Here is a 21,664-nt window from a genome sequence, read left to right on the forward strand (position 1 = left end):
CTAATTCAATCCTAGGTGCATCAGACAAGGTGTTGCCAGTAGAGAGAGACAAGTATTAGCACCATTATACAAAGCACTGGTGAGACCTCATCAGGCATACTGCATGCAATTCTAGTCTCCCATGTTTAAGAAAGATGAATTCAAACTGGAGCAGGTGCAGAGAAGGGCTACTAGGATGATGAGAGGAATGGAAAACCTACCTTATGAGAGGAGACTCATAGAGCTTGGGTTGTTTTGCCTAACCAAACGAAGGCTGAGGGGAGATATGATTGCTCTCTCTAAATACATCAGAGGGATAAACACCAGGGGGAGGAATAGGAATTATTTAAGTTAAGAGCCAATGTTGGCAGAATAAGAAATGGATATAAACTGGCCATCGATATGTTTAGGCTTGAAATTAGGCAAATGTTTCTAACCATCAGAGGAGTAAAACTCTGGAACAACCTTCCAAGAGGAGTAGTAGGGGCAAAAACCCTAACTTGTTTCAAGACTGAGTATGAGTTTATGGTGGTTGCCTACGATGGCATATGGCCCATCTGTAACTACTAGCAAATATCTCCAGCCGCCAGAAATGGGACATGTGGAAGCAGGGAAAGAATTAACAAGGATTTGAAGGGAATTTTAATGCATGTCAGACAGTTAGCAAGAGTTAGGCTAGCTGTGACCCTAATGACGTGAGATTTGTAGAAGCAAGGATAGTGTGAGACATAGGGAAAGAACTGTGTACAAAGTTATTACGACCTTGTAACTGATAACCAAATATGCAGGCTTGCTTTTCTTAGGAGTGAGACAAACAAGATAGCAGAATGGCTTATGTATAAACAAAATGTAGTTGTTGCTCTCTACTGTCTGTATTATTGCTAGTTATTGTCTGTAACAAAAGTATAAAGGCTTGTTGTAATTGTTTACCAGTTGAGAGACCTGTCCAGGACTGGGGTGACCCTGTGTCCTATGGCACTCTCTCCCTCCATTGTAATTACTGGAGAAATAATAAAGTATTTGATTTTGCTGCACCCAAACGAAAAAGCGAGAACTGAGGTTTTTCTCCGACAGACACTAGATGGGGAGAGCTCTGGGTTACTGTAGAGAATTCTTTCCCAGGTGCCTGGCTTGTGAATCTCACCCACATGCTCAGGATCTAACACATTTGGGATCCGGAAGGAATTTTCCCCAGGTGAGATTGGCAAAGACCCTGGGGTGTTTTTGCCTTCTTGGGCAGCGAGGGTCACGGGTCACTTGCTGGTGTTTGAACTGGAGGAAATGGTGGAATCTCTGTAACTTGTAATCTTTAAATCAAGATGTGAAGAGTTCAGTAACTCAGCCAGAGGTTATGGGCCTATTACAGGATGGGTGGGTGAGGTTCTGTGGCCTGCGATGTGCAGGATGTCAGACAAGCTGATCACGATGATCCCTTCTGGACTTGAAGTCTGAGGGTAGGTCTACACTACGGGGTTAAGTCGACCTAAGTTACGCAATTCCAGCTACGTTATTCATGTAGCTTGGGTCAACTTATTGCAGTGTCTACGCTGCACTGGGTCCACAGGAGAAACTGTCCCGTCGACTTATCTTATGCTTCTCATTCTTCTGGAATACCAGAGCTGACGGGAGAGCGACCCATGATCGATTTAGCAGGTCTTCACTAGACCTGCTAAATCGACCCCTGGTGTATCGATCACCGCAGCACCAATCCATGGTAAGTGTAGATATGCCCTAAGTCTGATGCCTGACAAGGCAAAGAGTCCCTAAAGGGTGTAAAAAAACCAAACCAAAACAACTTAGGGCTGTAGGAAAATACTGTATATTGGAAGACTAACCTCATTGTATCAAGAATGAGTCATAACACATGTGCAATTAGCCGAGTCAGGTTGCATGTGCAATCTTAATTTTCGCATTTCATGTTTTTTGAGTGCTTAACTGAGTAGCCATAGTGTTTTACTGGCAGTTTTATTCTGGAGCTTTTATACAGATAGGTGCTTAGTGAGCAAGAATTCTTGGTAGTTAGAATTATTTCTAGATCTACATTTCCTCTCTGTGGCCTCTGCTGCTTTCACCCCTGAGCAGTGATACTGATCACCTCAATTCTGAAAGAAAAAAATCTTTAATATGCAGCCACTGGGAGAAGGATTATAAATGAAAAACATTCTCCATTTGCAGACAACACCATTTATATTATTTCTGTTCTGAACCATTTTCTCACTAACCCTCTACATGTGTTCCCTGGAACCTTGAGAGAGGATGATTGTTTTTATTTCCTCTTTCCCCCCTCCCCCCCCCCAAAACCTCAGTCAGGATATTTGTGCTGAGACCCTGTTAGTTACACGGCAGTTAGACACCCGTGGCTGGCCTGTGCCAGCTGACTCGGACTAAGGGGCTCAGGTTAAGGGGATGTTTAATTGCGGTGTAGACAGGCTCAGGCTGCAGCCTGAGCTCTGGGACCCTCCCACCTTGCAGGGTCCGAGAGCCCAAACCTGAATGTCTATATCGCAATTAAACTTCCCCTTAGCCCGAGTCTGGCTAGCCTGAGTCAGCTGGCACGGGCCAGCCGCGGGTGTCTTAATTGCAGTGTGGACATATCCTCAATGGTCATTTTACTTCCAGCCTTCTTCTGCACCTCTCGCCATTTCGGTTTGCCTGTGTAAAATATTATCTTGGAGTTGGTTCTCCAATGGCCTGGACATGTTCTGAAATTTGATGTGCACCTTGGATTCATTTGAGGCCATTGTTCAACTTGCCATTTGTATTCTAGTAACAGAGACTGGGGATCAGTTGTCCTAGGCTGGTCCTCACTAGGCCTGTAGCATTGTTATTTCATCTGGAGCATAAAGAAGTTGTTTATCTCTAGATAGTTTTTCCCCAGGACACAAACAGAGACTTAAATAGCGTTTGCTGATTTGCTGCCTCATATTGACTATAGTTGAAAGATGATGAAGCTACGAGCAGGGCTGTTCAGTACTGTTTATTATGTCTCTCTCTAGGTTTTATACAGTAGTTACATCGTGTGTATATTCACCACCATCCAGGAGGCTAAGAATTAGCTGCAGTTAACCTCCATCGTCACCTGTTCAAGTCAGCAGCTCTGAGGGCAGATAAACAGGGGTTGGAGTTTTGACCATTCCACTCTACAAATATTTGTTACACTTGGCAGCTTCTACTGCTGTATGATAACTTACGTTGTCAGTAGCCTCATAATCCCTTCTTAAGGGACAGTACTGATTTGGAGCAGCCTCCTCTCTGACAAGGCAGGATATTGACATGGCCTTTGAGATCAGAGTTGTCTTTTCCTGGCGCGATCTGCAAAACTCCAGTACACCAAGATTGCAACATTGATTAAAGTGGTCTCCCATTCTTGGGTGACAAAAATATTGACCCTTCAACTAGCTTTTATTCAAGCATCTTTGTGGAAGATGCTGCTACTTGGAAGTATGCCTTTCTGTTAGTGAAGCTGCCCCACATCCCCTCGTGTTGGACCAGATATTGTGAATCCAAGATCATTACCCAACATGCTTGTCAGACAGAGAAGCACTCTGTGGTGTATTTTGGCTTGGCCTTAGTGAGCTTCCTGCCAACAGAACAGTGGCATTTACCCAAGTTTACTGTGATCTCTAGGGCAGATTATTCTGTTCTACCCTTGCAACACGAACACAAAAGAAAACATATTTTTCATTTTGCACTGGATAAAAGGAGCTTCCCTCAGTGAAATCTTTCCTTGGAATGTTGCCCTTGGTGAACATGGTATTTGTGCGTCCTGTTGTCAGACAGAAAATGACCACCCCCCCTTGGTGAAATGTTGTTATAGGTATCTCCAAAGACACCGATGTGTAGTAGAAAAGGGTTTGATTGTATTGGGAATAGAACCTCCACCTACAAAAATTCTAGTATAGCACCTGTTTTGGCTGCGATCAGTATTCATACTGTTGTTACCTGGACAGTGTGTTTGATGCTGTGTATGGAGCTGATGAATATCTTTTAATAAAAGCTTTTGACACTATGTGGCACAGAGCTCTTGTGGAAAAACTTAACTCCCTGGCTGTTACTGATGCAATAAACACTTTTGAATGCATCACTATTGCCATATTCTCCACAGATTGCTGTTGATACCAGTTTGTCTCAGAGGTTGACCTTTTTTGAGATGAGGGCAGCCTCTGTTTTTGACAAAACTGTTTTAGTGAACTGAGAAATATTCAGAAACTTCCGTGAATTCGATGATTGTCTTGTACATCTTTTTAACCGAGAACATGAGCCGCTCTGTCATTTCTGTTTATTTGAGAGATCTTGATGCCATTGACCAATAGGCCAAGAAGTGATTGGTCATTCTTCCAAAGAAGGCACTTTCCATCTCTGGGTAGCTTGATCCCTGCCTGTTCTTTTATCACCTTCCCTGGAAGGATAATTTTGCTCAGCCCAAAATAAAGCCAGCAGGTATCTTCCACGTGGGAGGGAGAAAGTTGTTGAAACACATCAGGGAAATATTTTCAAAGGCACAGAGGGCAGGTGGGTGCCTGACTCGTATCGACTTTCATTGGGAGTTGGGTGCCAGACGTCCGTTTTGCCTTTTGAATATCTCCCCCATTGTTTGTATGAGGTAGACTTGCTCTCTGCTTTCTTGGTCTTTGAAACAACTCTTGAAAGGCTTTTATTTAGTCCCTCCGGAAGTATATTTTATCCTGTGCGTAATGGAAAACATGTTTTCTTTCGTGCTCATGTACCAAGGGTAGGAAACAAAAAGCAGGCCATACTTAGAGGATTGGTGGTGGTTCTAAAAGCTCTGCTCTAGGAATTATTCTGGGGAAGTTCTGTGACCTGTGTTATACAGGAGGTCAGACTAGATGATCATAATGGTTCGTCTGGCCTTGGAATCTATGAATGTTTCTCCAAATTAGGAGTGCAGCTGCTGCCACTTTGCTCAGCCATGGTTTGCCAGCTCCGGATCCCCACCAGTCAACCAATAGATCATTCTCTCGCCACTTTTCATTTCTGTGGGTTTTCTGTTAATTGCTATGTGGCCAGTCTTGCGTGGGTGACTTTGGAAATCCCCTACCTCCAGAAACAACAACCTATTCTGTGCATGATCCTGCATGTGTTTCTGTTCGCATTTTCACCATCACTCATTCCAGGTCAGTCAACACTCAGTGCACTCATGTACAGTTCACTCCCTAATGTGCTTCCCCCTCTCGTAAACACAGTACAGTATTTTCAGTGCATCTTACTAGACATCTTTACGCTTAGCCTTATATTCATACTTTCACTTCAAATAAATAATTGCACTAAATATTTGCTAGGTTTTAAGATTTTTATGGCCTGCAACTTTTAACATCTTGCACTGTGATCCTCTGATCTAACAAGCTACTCTGGCCTGGGCTGAGTCAGTAATTGGAGGCCACCTATGAATACCTACAAGATGCAAGAAGTGTTGGTGGTCAGTGAACTAGTCCCTCCACATGGGGGTTGCTGGCTCTGGTTCCGGAAATTCATACGAGGAATACAGCAGAAGTCTTGACTGCTTCTGTTCAAGAACAATCCCATGACCCTTTCCATAAGAATAGGGTGTGTTCCTGGAGTGTTGGTCAGACAACAAGCCAGTTCTGCCTCCCTCAAAGTCCATGTGCAGTTTCAGTGGAATCCAGCATTAATTTACTATCCTGAACTGTTGTGTGATATTGCTGTGCATTATACAGTTGCCACACTTCACCCCAGAGGTAACCGTGCTTTACTTGAGTCCCTCCATCCAGCTTGTCTATCAGTTTGTCTTGTAAAGCACTTTGGGTTCCTTTGCAATAAGATTCATATAGAAATATTTGATTTGTATCTGGAGGACTAAGACGTGGGAGGGAGCAGCTATCCCAATAGAAGAATTCTGCTGCCTCAGCTCAATTGCTTACCAGTGGCATCTCTCCAGCACATCTTAGCTGAACATGCACAGCTTACCAGTACGTGAATAATTCCTGGGGAAATTAACTGATAAAATGTACTACAGTAATCTGCTTTTGTGTTTATTTTAACAACCCTGTAACAGTTGGAAAAGGGTGGGTGTAATTCACAGCTGTTTTTTGAGTATGGCTATGGATGACTTTCTCCAAATCTCTCTCCTCTCCTCCTTTCTTTCTCTGTTCTTCTTGAGATTAAATTCAGAAAGGTGATTAAATGAAACCTAGGCCTACCATGGTGCTGACTCCATAATGATGCTATGTGAAAGACCTGATTTCAATGACTGGTTTCTCACTTCCTAGTCTAGCTAGGGCTTGAGTGAGTGGATATCATCTCTTTCAAGAGGAGTTCTGTCCAGTCTTCTTCAACCAGAAAGGTGCTGATTGCAAATCAGTCCCTCCAGGCAGTGTTGGAGATTGGAGTGGGGCAATCCTCAGTACTCTGGATAAAGGCCTCTTTGGAGTGGGAGTGACTGCGGGAGAGAGAAATACCAAAATTCTGACATCAGGCTGGAACACTGAGTGCCACAGGCATTCCTTGTCACTCTTGTTACTCAAAAGTTCACATTCTTTTCTGAGTGGTAGCCATGTTAGACTGTATCAGCAAAAACAATGAGGAGACCTTGTGGCACCTTAGATACTAACAAATCTGAGAGTGGATGGCTCACTACAAAAAGTCATTTTCCCTCTGCTGATACTCACACCTTCTTGTCAATTGTTGGAAATGGGCGATGTACTCCTTAATTGCATTGGCCTCGTTAGCACTGACCCCCCACTTGGTAAGGCAACTCCCATCTTTTCACATTCTGTAATAGTGTGTGTGTATATATGTGTGTGTGTGTGTGTGTGTGTGTGTGTGTGTGTGTGTATATATATATATATATATATATATATATATACTGCTCTTTTTTTATTTATATATTTTTCACTCCATGCATCTGGCGAAGTGGGTTTTAGCCCACAAGCGCTTATGCCCAAATGCGTATGTTAGTCTCTAAGGTGCCATAAGGACTCCTCGTTGTTTTTACATTCTTTTCTGTCACCCGTACAGTAAGCCGGCAGAGTGGACTAGCTGGAAAAACTGCATGGGAGCTTTAAATAGGACTTACCTACAGATATCACAAGATGCAGGGTACTCATAAAACATTAACACTTTTGGACACAAGATAGATTTCCATTCCTCTAGGAAAATAATGAGAGATCCAGTACTTCAATCTGCTTGGCCAAGCTAGGAGTTTAGGCTGATTTGTGCATCTCACTATGTCAAGACAAGGCACCATTCTAAGAACGTGGTGGCACAGCATATTGTATTTGTTTGTTTGAACTGAGAACAGTGAACTTATTCCAGATTAGTGCTGTGGGTGCACTACTTTCTGTCCTGAGTTTGGAATGAATGATTGCTCATTCCTGAGATTCCTAGGTTTTTCTTCCTCTCTCTCCCTACCTTCTAAAAATAAACACTTCTTTTCTCAGGAGGGGACCTCTTGAATTTAATATTTTTTTCAGTTATTAATACAACTTTATACTCGGCAAAAAATAGTTTTGTTAGTGTATAATTACAGCATTTGAAATGGGCGTTAATGTTAATATGTATTGTGTGAGAAAGAGAGTGTAATAGAAAATTGCAAAGGTCCCATTAAAAGGAAAATCTTGTTGCAACATTAACTATGGAGATGCTCTGTGTGTGTGTGTGTGTGTGTGTGTGTGTGTGTGTGTGTGTAAATTATATATGTATGCTAAGTAAGTTAGGCCAAAAATTAGGTTTAAAAAGAATGAATCAGAGATGAATCTGAACCAAACATCCCTAAATATTGTGGCTAGGAAGGCGGAATCCTATGTAAAACACACATTTCTAGAAATATTGTCCTGGTGTAGAGTGGTTGGGGTTGGTTTGCTTTTCGGAGAGAGTTGGATAAGAGTTTTGTTTTAAAATTCCCTTGTGAAAAAGCATTGTGTTAATTCACTAAGACCAAAGAGTTTGAACGGTTGACTTTGTTGTCCAGAATGAGAAAAATGAAAGCGGCAGTGACCACAACCAGTTTAAAACACTAGTGGGTTTTTGTTTTTTGTTTTTTTGAAAAGTTTCCTTTTGGATTATCAAAGGTGCTGGACTCCAAAAGGTTTGGCGGAGCTCAGGGCTGGGGTAGGGGGTTGGGATGCAGGGAGGGGTCTGGGCTGGGGCAGAGAGGGTTGGGGTGTGGGGGTGAGGGCTGTGGGGTGGGACTGGGAATGAGGGGTTCAGGGTGTGGGAGGGGGCTCTGGGCTGGGGTAAGGGGTTGGGGTACAGGAGGGGGTCAGGGCTCTGGGCTCGGGCTGGGGATGAGGAGTTTGGGGTGCAGGAGAGGCTCTGGGTTTGAGGGGGGCTCAGGGCTGGGGCAGGGGGTTCGGGTGTGGGAGGGGGGCAGGGCTCTACGCTGCGGGTGCAGGCTCTGGGGTGGGGTTTGGGGTGCAGGAAGGGGTTCCAGGTTTGGGGGGGCTCAGGGCAGGGGTGTGGGGTTGGGGCATGGACTTAGTTCTGGCAGCTCCCGGTCAGCAGCTCAGCGGGGGTGCACCGCAGACCGCGCTGTGCCCTGGAAGTGGCCAGCAGCAGGTCTGGTTCCATGTGACTCTCGCCCGCAGGGACCTCCCTCACCCCTCCCCCAAGCCAGCCAGTGAGAGTGCAGAGCCGGTGCTCGGGACGGGGCAGCGTGCCGATCCCCCTGGCCCCCCTGCCTAGAAGCTGGACCCGCTGCTGGGTGCTTCCAGGGCACAGCGCAGTGTCGGAAAAGGTAGGCACTAGCCTGCCGTAGCTGGGCAGCACCACCGATGGGACTTTAAATATCCTGGTCGGCGGTGCTGACCAAAGGAAGGTGACCCAGCTCCTTACATGCCGCGACCCACGGTTTGAAAAACACTGCCCTAGAGCTGACCCCAGCTGAGACCCCGGGAGGCCGTCTGGGGGGCTGGCACTGCTGTGGCTCCCCTCTTCCAACCCCATGCCATGCAGGAGGCACAAGCCCTAGTCCCCCCACCTGTCCCCTCTCACCAGACCCTCCCATATCCCATCTCTCAGGCAGCCACAGAAGGTAAAGACCTCAAGGTCGTCGTCCTTGTCCACCCCCTTCATGTGTGCCAGGTCACACCAAAGTTTACAAATTCAATAATTTACTAATGAGACATGTTAGTCTCCAGTCAGATCAATATCAGACTTGTTCTCTGTCCTTAAATGTTAGACTTGCTTTGTAATCCGTCAGGGCCCTTCATATACTGCCATAGGTGCCGACTCCATGGGTGCTCTGGGGCTGGAGCACCCCTGGGAAAAAAAAATAGTGGGTGCTCTGCACCCTCCAGCAACAGCTGTTTGGAGGTGCCCCCGATTTCCTGATTGACGGCTAGAGGAGGGGCTTGAGGTAGGGCGGAGAGCAGCAAGCAGACTGGGGAGGGGGCGGAGCCGGGGCAGGAAGAGGCGGAACAAGGGCGGGGCCTCAGGAGGTAGTTGCATGTGGGCGGGGCCTCGGGCCAGGTCGGGGTTGGCGCACTCCCAGGGAAAAGAAAACCTCAGCGCCGATGTATACTGCTCCTTGGGTGAGAGCTCCCCTTTTGAAGGTGACGTATCCTTCCAGTCTAGAGTCATCTGTTTTGCCATCATCAGCGCTATATGGAACCATATTTTTTGGCTAGAACAAACATTTATGATGGGTGAGATGTTTGACAGGAAGCACGGTGCCTGGACACAGGGCCGGTGCAGCCACTAGGCAGACTAGGCAGCGGCCTAGGGCGCCAAGATTTGGGGGCACTGCCACCGATCAAGACGCTGGCTGCAGATCGCAGACTGTAGGGAGGGAAGAAATATATGATAAGAATCACGCTCCCAATGAATTGCTCTCCTGCCTTTAGAAAGTCCTTTGATTTGATTGCTGTGTTGATAGGTACATTTGCACAGTAATAGCTCCTTTGTCTTGTAGATTGCACAGCAGCCAGGAGGTGTAAGACCCCTGCTGGGGCTGAGCTGTGCTGTCAGAGAGGTGCAGCCGGGGCATGGCATGCTCGGAGAGCGGGCTGCAGGATTTGCAGCCAGAGGCTCTGCTCCCTGGGGAGAGAAGGGAGGGACGCCAAGGCTGGCAGCTCTGCGGGCTGTCTTGTGTGGAGGGGTGGCTAAGCGGCTTTAACCCACCTCCCTGCACCCCAGCTTTCTACCTTCCCGACTCTGCTTTCGCATGAGGGTAGCGCACTCTCTGCCTCACAGTCCTGCCTGCTCCACGCCCCCCTGCCAGAGCAAGAGCCCAGCATTCAAGTCCCCAGCCCGGGCGCAGGACGGACTCGTGAAGGCAAAGCAGGCGACATGCTCCCATTGCCCTGTTGCAATTGCACTTAGCCTGCTGCTGCTGCATGCCAGGGACTGGAGAGGAGAGCGCCCATTTCACCTTGCGGCTCTTTGAATCCTACCCCGCCCACCGCCTCCCGGCCAAACCCAGATTGCGCCCTCTCCCCGCTCCACACCCAAACCCGGTCTGCTTCCCTTCCCCTCCTTGGCCAAACCCGATCCTCCCAGTTACCGAACCGATCCGCTCCCCTTGCACTCCTCAGCCAAACCCGAACCCAGACTGACCGAACCCGGTCTGCTTCTCTTCCCTGTCAAACCCAATTCCCGGCCAGACTCGAACCGTCACTGTCACTGACCGAACCCGGTCTGCTCTCCTTGCACTACCCAGCCAAACCCGATCCTCCCAGTGACCGACCCCGGTCTGCTTCCCTTCCCCTCCCCAGCCAAACCCAATCCTCCCAATGACTGAATCTGTTCTGCTCCCCTTGCACTCTCCAGCCAAACCCAATCCCCCACTGACCGAACCCAGTCTGCTTCCCTTCCCCACCAAACCCAATCTCCCAGTATGACGGAGTATCTGCCATTCTAATTTTATAAAAACAATGAGGAGTCTGGTGGCACTTTAAAGACTAACAGATTTATTTAGGCATAAGCTTTCCTGGGTAAAAAACCCCACATCTTCAGATGCATGGAGTGAAAGTTACAGATGCAGGCATTATATACTGACACATGAAGAGAAGGGAGTTACCTCACAAGTGGAGAACCAGTGTTGACAGGGCCAATTCGATCAGGGTAGATGTGGTCCACTCCCAGTAATTGATGAGGAGGTGTCAATTCCAGGAGAGGCAAAGCTGCTTCTGGAATGAGCCAGCCGCTCCCAGTCCCTATTCAAGCCCAAATTAATGGTGTTAAATTTGCAAATGAAATTTAGTTCTGCTGTTTCTCTCTGAAGTCTGTTTCTGAAGATTTTTTGTTCAAGAATAGTGACTTTTAAATCTGTTATAGAATGTCCAGGGAGATTGAAGTGTTCTCCTACTGGCTTTTGTATGTTACCATTCTTGATGTCCGGTTTGTGTCCATTTATTCTTTTACATAGAGACTGTCTGATTTGGCCAATGTACCTAGCAGAGGGGCACTGCTGGCACATGGCATATATCACATTAGTAGACGTGCAGGTGAATGAGCGTCTGATGGTGTGGCTGATGTGGCTGGGTCCTCTGATGATGTCGCCAGTGTAGATCTGGGGACAGAGTAGGCAACGAGGTTTGCTACAGGGATTGGTTCCTGGGTTAGTGTTTCTGTGGTGTGGTGTGTAGTTGCTGCTGACTCCTTGTTGTTTTTGTGTATACAGACTAACACAGCTACCCCCTGATACTTGACACCATGCAAGGCTCTAAATTTATACATTTTATTAATAACAATAATTGGATATTATAAAGGTAGAATAAAATGTAGTAGATTTTGATATGAAAGAATGAAGGAAGGAAGGGACAGCGTATTGTGTGTAATGTATGTGATTTATTTTAAGATCCATGCTGTGTTGTGCAAAGTGAAAACAATGTCAACGTTGTCAGGTTATTCATTTATTTTTATTAAATAAGTAGACTGAATAATGAAATTAATAAATTTTCAAGCCGAACGTGTATTAATTCTAATGAACAATGCCATATTATGCAGTATTCATTTTTGAAAGTTCATAATAAGCGACTCTCTAGGGGGAGGGGAAGAGGTGGGGGGCGGAAGGTGGAAGTTTCGCCTAGGGCACAAAATATCCTTGCACTGGCCCTGCCTGGACAGCTTGGAGCTGTGTCCCCAGCATGCTCGTGATCTCGCCCAGGACTCTGCTCTTTCGAGTGCTGAAGCACATATAAAATTGCCTAGTTTGTTGTTAGGGTCAATATGTCGCTGTGGAGCCTGGTTGTAACCTGTATATTTTTAACACAAATGTAACGTATAGAACATCTGCAGACATTGCAGCTCATTGCTTTAAATATTATCCCATAATCTCTTCCACTGCATCTTGTGTGTATTTCGCATTTTTCCCCCCAAGGAAATGAATTGCACTGTGAATAACCGCTTCTTCCCTCCCTGTTTGTTCCCAGGGTTCTGGCTGGTGTGGACTATCATCATCATACTAAGCTGCTGTTGCGTTTGCCATCATCGGCGTGCCAAACACCGCCTCCAGGCACAGCAGCGGCAACACGAGATTAACCTGATTGCTTACCGAGAAGCCCATAACTACTCAGCCCTGCCATTTTATTTCCGTATGTACTTCCTACAGATCTTCCTAGATGCAAGAGGGAGCAGGCTGGCTTTTGAAAGAGTAAAGACCAAAGAATTCGCCATGTCGGGTGGAGGTGGGGAGAAGCTGCTGGGGCAGAGGGAGAGGTTGGGGGCTGCTGCTGCCTAGCCTGTGGTTTGTGGAGAGGAGGTGGTACATTCTAGCTGCCTGGAACATGTGGCCCTGCTGACTCTGGAAGCAGAACTGTGCCAGCAACAGGGCCTTTATCACGGGCATTTTTCTGCTCCTGGGTTATCTGTACCTTTTCCTGGAGCCATGGAGAGGTTTTTAAAAGACCAAATTCAGGAGAGCTTGGAGCGATCTTTCTTTGATACGCCTGCTATGTAACCTATTTTTGCAGCTGGTTTGACTGAGGTAAAGAAAGTGGTTTGACAGAGGTTGGTCACCCAGGGGCCAGGTGGGAATGGTGACTCAGCTGGGACCCTCCTGGTTCCCAATCCTATACGCTGCCTACTAGACCATGATAGATTTCCAGTGAGTTAACAGATTCATTGTTACTGCATCTGGGGGAGCTTTATTGGCAGAAAGAGAAGAGAGTGCAGTTGCCCCGGTATATTATGATATAAGGACATTTATATGTTATACTTTTTAAAGAGTGTTTTGATCAGTTGCTTAATTCAGTCCACTTTAGCCTGTTTTGCCTCCTTAGGAAAATCTTTAATTGATTTGTAAGTCCATTATAAGCATAAATATAATGTTCCCCTCGTCACTTGTGGTGATAGGGTTTCGCTCTGGCCACACCACAAACACTGAATCCAATGTTAAAACAAAATATGGACAAATCTCTTAATTTTCTTATAATTGCTGCCTCCTTCAGGGGGTGAAATCTTTGATTTTTTTGGAAATGTAAACACCAGTGATTATAGAACCCCAGCCTAGAAATCTATGAAGTCACCTAGTCAATTTCCTGCAACCAATACAGGATTATCCTCTGGTGTAATTTATAGTGCTGTGTCCAGGGTGGTCTAGTAGCTAAGCATGGGACTGGGAGTCAAGAGATCTGGATTTTATTCCCAGCTCTGTACAGACTCCCTCTGACCTTGATCTAGTCATGTTGTCTCTCTGTGCCTCAGTTTCCCCTTCTCTAAAATGTGATAATTACATCCTCACGTAGGGGATGATGCTAACTCATTATTGCTTGGTTTAGAATCCAGGGGTTCTCAAACTTTGTTGCACCACGACCCCCTTCCGACAACAAAAATTACTACATGGCCCCAGGAGCGGGGACCAAAGCGTGAGCTCACCTGATCCCCACTGTCCTGGGGGAGAAGAGGAGGGCAAAACCCAAGCCAGGCTGAGAGGCCAAAGCCGAAGCCCAAGGGCTTCAGTCCCAGGCAGCAGGGCCTGTAACCTGAGCCCTGCCACCCAGGGCTAAAACCCTCGGGATTTGGCCCTGGGAGGTGGGGCTTTGGCCCCAGCCAGCCCTAGTGACCCTATTAAAATGGGGTTGCGACCCACTTTGAGGTCCTGACCCACAGTTTGAGAACCGCTGGTTTAGAAGCTGCTAGAGATGGGCAAAGTATCATAAATTACGTGAATGACATTGATCTATTTTGAATAACAAATTTCATGAAATTGCACATGAAATAACTTCTACCTCCCCATTTTAGGATTTTTGCCAAATTATTTACTACCTCCCTATGAGGAAGTGGTGAACCGACCTCCAACCCCTCCCCCACCATATAGTGCCTTACATCAGCAGTGTGTCCCGGCAGGCAGCAGTAGCACAATCCCGGATACTCCAAGAAACCTCCAGCCAGCACAGACAAGCTCTCCTCCACCACCAGGTGGCAATAACAACAGCACTGACAGCACTGGGCCCCTCAGCGTCCAGGACCCTGAATCCTCCATGACACTGGTTGAACGAACTGTCACCAAAATGCAGGCTACCGAGCCAGGCAACTCCAGCACCGGAGCTGAGTTGGAGGAGACAGCCGATCCTGTGTCCTTCCCGGATAAGGATTCCGAGTGCAAGGAGGAACTGCTTAAAGATTACAGCTGTGAAAGCTTAGACCATAACAGCGCTATTCCCGATGCCAGGGACAAGACTCCCGGCAGGCACCGCCGTTTCACTGGCGACTCGGGCATCGAAGTCTGCGTCTGCAACCGGGGCCACCATGACGACGACCTTAAGGAGCTTGATGGGCTCATCGACGATACTTTGGATGGGCCCCTGGACTTCTGTGACAGCTGCAGTGGCCGCCTCCATGGGGATGAGGAAGAAGGGCTTTTCAGTGCCTCCGAAGAGCAGCACCGTGAACATAACCACCACCATCTGCCTCGGCAGCCGGTGTGTGTCCTTCTGAACACCATAAACGAACAGGACTCTCCAAACTCTCATACTAATCACTCTCCCAGCTAAAGTGGCTGAGTCGTAAGGGAGAGTCTATAAAAGGATTAACAACTTTTAAAAAGGTGACGCAACCTTTTTTTTAACCCCAGATGTAATTTTGGGACTATCCCCAAAAGCACTGCTTGGGAGGGTGGGCAACTGCGCCTGTTTTTTTTAATATCACATCCCTCCTCATACACATAGTAGGGACTGCAGTTTCAAAAGGAGACTTTTGTAAAATGGAACTTTGCTAATGATGATTTTGGTGATGGATTATTATTGTTTGGTTGGTTTTAGTTTTCCAAAACCTGCTTTATCTTGCAAGTCATGAAGCTCAGCAAGTCTAACCCTGTGAGGATAAGAAATACAGTATGGCTCCACCCTCCAGGTGTCTTCCCAGAAGCACACTGCTTCTGATAGCACTGGCAGTCAGCAGCCCGAGAGTTCTGGTTTGATTAGGGCTCTTGAGGGGAGTAGAGCACATCCACTTTTCCCCAAATCGTGAAATCACTAAATCAGAACAGCGCTGTAATCTCTGGTGCTTCAGAAACAGGTAGGGGTGCAGGAGATTCCCCACTTGAAGCTGGTAACTGAAGGACCAGTTTCTTCCAGATGGAATATTAGTCTATAGCATGCAAGTTGCAAAAAGGATTGCAGATTTCGCCTTTACATACTTTTTTTTTTAAGGCAAATATATTCCTTTAATCAATGCCTCTCAGAGCACAGCTGTGAGTTAGAATCCAGGCAGCTGGGCTGCCTTTCCAAGTACTGTGGTCTCTACATGACATTCAACTTGTGTGCTGCAAAAGGTTTGGCCTTTTTTTTTCCATTTTATTTTTGTCCCCTTAGGGCAGCACTTTAGTTAAGATGACAAAATGAAAACCAGGGCTGTCTTTGGCCAGTGTGCCTTCAGGTTTCAGTGATGCATGTTGAACAAATGGAGACAAAAGCTCCGTCCGTTGCAAAAGGATTACTTACAGCGGAGATCTGGGCAGTATTCTTTTTTTAAATCCAAAAGTTTGGTGCGATTCTAATGCTGACCACTTACAAGAAATGAATGTCTAGGGTTTTTTCTTTTTTTAAAGTGGCAAATGGCTACTGTACAATGTCTGAGCGTGTATGTGTGTGACTGCAATACATGCATGCATGTCCTACTGGTAATATGAAACCTGCTGTAAGACTGCAAGAAAATTTACTGTAGCTTTGCTTTAATAAACAGTAGAGTTTTTGTTAGTATAACCAGAAGGAAAAAAAACAAACCGCTGAAACTAACATTCCCTGGAGCGTTCCTGTGGAAGAGGGCAGGATTCAGTCTATATATGAAGTGTGCTTGGGTTTCCCTCTGGCTTTCCTTTACTTATGGTCGTCGTCTCGATCATTACTGTTATGGAGGGAAATTGAAACCTTGACGCAGGCATTCAGATTTGATTGATCGAAACCAAAATCAGTTTTCAGTAACGTGGAAACCAAATATAATGCCTTTTCTGATAACTCGCGTGTGTTTCATTTTGTGAAGGGAGAACAAAAATCTGTGTTTACATTTTACTTGACATACACGGTGTTCTGCTCATAACAAATGTGGATTGTCTCATTTAAATACTTTGCCTCTCTACTGAAGGTAGCGCATTTTAGTATGTGCTTGTTCATCTGTAATGGGCAACTTTTTTTAAAGGGCAGCCATTTCTCTCCCCTCCCATAACAAACAGCCTTACATCAAGCAGATGTCCACTGGAACTAGAATTGCAATGTCTACATTAGAATGCAGTGAAACAGTCTTTCATTGAGATTCATCAAAGCCCGTTCCATGCTGTGGTGTGTGCAGGTGGTTTAAAAAATACTCCATGGCACGTTAATTGTTCTGACTGGCTCTTCGTATAGTGTGACCAGACTTAGTGGCTCACGCAAGTAGGGAACTGATCATTTGCTAGAAGCCTAGGATTTCTGTTCCTCACCCTTCCCCCATGGAGAATTGTCACCAGCTGCTGTGCTTATTGATCATTTCTTCCCTTTGAGGAGAGAACTAAAATCTGTCAGCTACAGAATTATAATATAGGGAGATATACCTACCTCATAGAACTGGAAGGGACCCCTAAAGGTCATTGAGTCCAGCCTGCTGCCTTTGCTAGCAGGACCAAGTACTGATTTTTGCCCCAGATCCCTAAGTGGCCCCCTCAAGGATTGAACCCACAACCCTGGGTTTAGCAGGCCAATGCTCAAACCACTGAGCTATCCCTCCCCCCTGCAAATTGTTAAACTCACTTCCTCACATATTTCAAGGAAGCTTAAAAAGCATTTAACAACTTTCAGAAAGCAGGATTTTAATAATAAGAATCCTATACCTCCACCTTCTCCTCCCTCGACATTTCCTCCCTATATCCCATGTGTTGAATCTGGCCTCGCAGACATTTAGGAGAAAAGCTCTCCTTGTTAGTGTTGTCAGACAGCCACCGGTGCGGTGCTCTGCTCTGTTCAATGTTGATACCAGTCAGCTGCATGAGTGTTCCCTCGGTGTGCTGCCCCAGCTCTGCAGATTGCTGGCACAGCAGACCCCGAGAGAACCCCCAGTGACCACAGACTCCGATAAGGTACGAAGGCACCTGGCCAGGTTTATTGTCAAACAAAAGCTCCCTGGATCAGATGTCTACAGTTCTGCTAGTACATATGTGCTCCCTGACAACGGACCGGCTCAGTCAAAGGCGGGACTCTCCACTGCCGCCTAGGCCACACAAAGACATCGTGCCAGGGATGCATTCTTATACACAGGTACAAACAAGTTACACAACACTCCTGACGTATTGAAGTGCAACCCTTCTACGTAGCAAGGTGCCGCCTTTCACCTTGTACATGTTGGTTTGAACAAAACTCTATCCATCATATTACCCTTTTGGCCCTATCATTGGGATGGGTCAGCCTGTTCCTTGTTATCTGTGTGGAGTGTACAAGGATGCGAATGTTCTGATATCTAGTGTCCAGCACCTTTTAGGTATGTCTCTTTTTGCAGTATCAGCCCTTTCCTTGCCAGCTTCTGTGAGCAGGGCCTGCCTCTGGCTCACAGCTTCACTTGGCTTTGCGTTAGCAAAGTCTTGACCATTACTTTAGTTCAGGCCTCATACCAGGCCTCTTGATATAAGGGTTTCTGTTTCAGGGCCTCATCTTACTACAGTTAGTTTGCAACACTCCTGCCTTTTCAGTTTAAGGATAAGGAAGTTCCCATTTCAGTTCTCTCAATCGTCAAGGTTGTCTCCAGCAAAAAAGGAAAGTGAGCTGATAGTCCTGACATTCTAAGGTGAAAAACAAGGACTTTCGTTGTGCTTGAAAAGCCCTTTCAGGCTGCTTTCGTAGATCATAAAGAAGCAAAAAGGGCACAAACCACTTTTTTTTCCCCAAACCATCTTTTACCCTTGTGGTAGAAAGATCCTCTGAGCAGGGTCTCAGATGGGCTCAGGAAAAATCACTAGCGTAAACTTGGCCAGGTGTAACGGAACAAAGGTTCATTTGGCTGCCACCCCGTTCACGCAGGGCACCACGTGCCACAGTCGTACCCCACCGCAGCAAGCAAGGTGCTGGTAGCAAACAACAGTCCCACATCAGGCCTACCTCTCCTCAGGGAGGCTCTGACAGGCAGCAGGCTCTCAAGAAATTCCTGGCTCCAGCCCGGCCCCTCACACAGAGTGGGGGCCAGGGGTCTGCTCTCCCTCCTAGCCAGCCCTAAATGAGCTGTCCCCTCTTAACCCCTCCCTCCAAGCCTGACGCCTGCTGCAGGGGTTGTGGGGTGAGACGGAGGGAGCCCACAGTAGTTTAACCCTTTCCTGGCCAGTGTGGGGGGTGTCTTCTCTCACACCCTCCCCCTCAAGATGGTACCATCAGCTCTCCCCACCTGCCTTGGAAGAATATGCAGGCAGTTGGAGAGGCCTTTCCCACCTTATGTGGTGTCTTAACTGAGTACAGCTGGATGGTTCAAGCTTTCAAGGTCTGCACTTGATCGACAAGGGGCTGGACCTGCCCTTCCCCAACGTGTACCCCAGGTAGGTGGTTTTCTCCTTCCCTATTTTGTACTTAGCTGGGTTTGCCATCAACCCAGTGTCTTCTAGGTGCCTGAGGGTGGCCACCACATTATTTAATTGGATCTCCCCGCCATGGCAATAAATGACCACATCATCCAAATAAACCATGGTGTATTGCGCCTGTGGCTGGAGGACCCAGTCCATCAGCTGCTGAATTGTTGCAGGTGCTCTGTGGGGGCCACACGGCATGACCTGGCATTGATAGAGCCCATACAGAACAGAGAAGCCAGTCTTCTCATGGGATCTGGGTGCAAGAAGCATCTGCCAGTGTGGTGATGTAGTTTGCTTCACCCTAGCACTCTAGCAGGTTGTCCACTCTGGGCATGGGAGAAACTGATGCAGAACTGGGAGGTGCCATCTAGTTTGAAGGCCAACGTTCTAGCACTTCTCCACTCCCGATGGGACTCCTCGGTAACTCCCCGTTCCAGCATGGCTTGGAGCTCCTGTTTAACAACTTGTCCCATCTTCCTTCAAAGGAGCCGGGGGTGTCCACCTCTATGACCTGCTTGGTTTCGATAGCGTGATAGGTTAAGTGGGTTTGCCCTAATTCAGGTGAGAAAGAAGGGAATGAGTCTGCTGCACTTGAACTTTCTATGCTGGCGGAAGGTTCTCCCCTACATGTATATTCTCTCCTGCCTGGGCTCCTAACTCTAGCAGATAAGGGTCTATGAACAAGGCTGTTGGGCATCCCAAGGTTTCTTGGGCATTCTTTTCAGTGTCTGGTATAAGCATTCCACAGGACTGTCCATTTAAGGGCGGTACAAGGAGATCTGAATGGTTTTAATCTTTAACAGGCTACGTAATTCCTTCATCAGCTATGACATTAAATTGGTCCCTGGGTCAGTGAAGATCTCCCAGCTCACCCATACTCTGGCAAAGACCTTTATCAGGTTGGTTGCGATGGTCTTAGCCTTCCTAGACCATATTGGGATTGCTTCCAGGCACCTCATGGAATAATGCAGTGTCACCAGCGTGGTGCCATATTGGCACTGTTCTCCGGAGGCCCAACCAGGTCAATCCCTGCGTATTCAAAGGGAGAGGAACTAGAAAGTGTGGGAGGGATGGGGTGGATACATCTGTATAATATAGACAGTTAATATGTCTGGCTTGTGGTTGTGTTTCAAACAATTTATGCAGACAACATGCTTCAGGTGCTAGTGATAGTAATGTTAAAATAGACACACACACACACACTGCCTATTTCTAAAGGATTCTGTGGTATTAAAAATATTTATAGCAGGATCTGTTCACTCACTATTGAACTTCAGTTGCCTCTGGGGTAAAACCCAGTAACTTTTCAACAGTACTTGGCAGTCCACAGCGTCCATCGCTTTAGGACAGGAAGAGAAGAGCCATTTGAAGCTGCAGGAGAATTTAGCTAGGCAGAAGGAAACTGGAGCGATCAGAACTTAGCCACCCTGATATGCACGGCCTGGTAAGTGAAATTGCTATATCATGGTCTGAAGAGTCAGCCCTGTGCATTTGCTGGGCATTTTTGACTTTAGTAGAACATCAGTGGTCACACACAAACTCATCGTACAGGGGGTGTGTGTGTGAGAGAGAGAGAGAACACACACACACAAAATTCAGGAATTGAAAATCTGTCCCAGCAGATGAACGCAAACCTAAATCCAAAGAGTATTTTTGATCCAAATCCAGAATTTCCTAAAACATCATCTGTCTTTACTCCTCCATCCACCATCACTTCGGATCTGCAATCTGTTCCTCTGTCTCTGCTGAATTCAGGGCATGCCCTCATGTGAAATGCTCCATATTTAGTGCCCAGCTGCCTGTTCCTTGGCTTGGAAAGGAAGGTGAGAGGCCCAGATCTACACCACAGGCCTTACAGCAGCACAGCTGTAAGGTCTCCCGTTTAGGCGCTCTATGCTGGCGGGAGAGCACAGCCCTGACCAACAGAAGTGCTAGTGTAGCCATAGCCTGAGTGTTTGATGCTCTAGTAGATCACGTTGGCCTAATCCAAGGGCTGGGCTAGGGTAAAGGGGCGGCGGGGTGGGGGTATTTCAGCCCTTATCAGCCCTTATCAGCTTCTCAAGTAATACCATAGACACTTGCTAGGAAACCTGAGAAACTGGATCATTGTTATGACCGAGGCGAAATTAGCAGACGGCGCTAAATATGTTAGCAAGTGGCATCTGGAGCAGCCAGCCATAACCTGCCTTGAACTCTCATTCTGGATCAGGAGCCAAGCGGCTGCTGGATCTCTGTACCAATGACCTTGGGAGCGTCACTAATCTGCCTACTTTCTAAATGTTTCAAGATTTTAAAAGGGCACAAGAATTTCTCTCTCTTTCTGTCGCATGTACTTGGTGAGCAAGTTTTGCCGGTGGGCCAAGCTAATTTGGGGGTGGAACACCAGCCTGAGGGATGGTTCCATCTACTTTTTATGCTTACGCCAAGGCCAGCAAAATGGGGAAACTCTTAAGATGTGATTGCAAAAAACTAGGACTTCTCTCTCTCTGGTGCGATTCAACGCCCCCATCTCCTCCTCCTCTTCCTCCTTTACGTTCCCATCAGGCTCTTACTCAGTTTGACTTGATCCCATATCTCCTGCGCCAAGGCGTGTGGCTTGACATTGGAAATGAAACCTGTCGCAGATCCCCAGATCTCTCAAGTCCTTCCCCAACCTGCCAGCAGTGCCCCACCCACCCACATCCCCAGGAGCCAGAACACAGGGAGGTTAGTCATTTCCATCTGGGATGAAGCACTAGGGTAAAGCCA

At 46.9% G+C, this 21,664-nt stretch overlaps 1 protein-coding gene across 2 annotated transcripts in view; it reads left to right on the forward strand.

Moving 5' to 3' along the window:
• Positions 1 to 16,352, forward strand: part of WBP1L (WW domain binding protein 1 like) — a 78,733-nt gene extending 62,381 nt beyond the window's left edge. For both annotated transcript variants that reach the window (XM_039480792.1, XM_039480793.1), the window contains exons 3-4: positions 12,330 to 12,491; positions 14,140 to 16,352. In XM_039480792.1, the coding sequence (XP_039336726.1) occupies positions 12,330 to 12,491; positions 14,140 to 14,891 (914 nt within the window). In that variant the 3' untranslated portion in view covers positions 14,892 to 16,352. The remainder of the gene's footprint in view (positions 1 to 12,329; positions 12,492 to 14,139) is intronic.
• The last annotated feature ends 5,312 nt before the right edge of the window (positions 16,353 to 21,664 follow it).

This window comes from Mauremys reevesii, linkage group 7 (assembly GCF_016161935.1).
Source record: "Mauremys reevesii isolate NIE-2019 linkage group 7, ASM1616193v1, whole genome shotgun sequence".
Classification (NCBI taxonomy): Eukaryota; Metazoa; Chordata; order Testudines; family Geoemydidae; genus Mauremys; species Mauremys reevesii.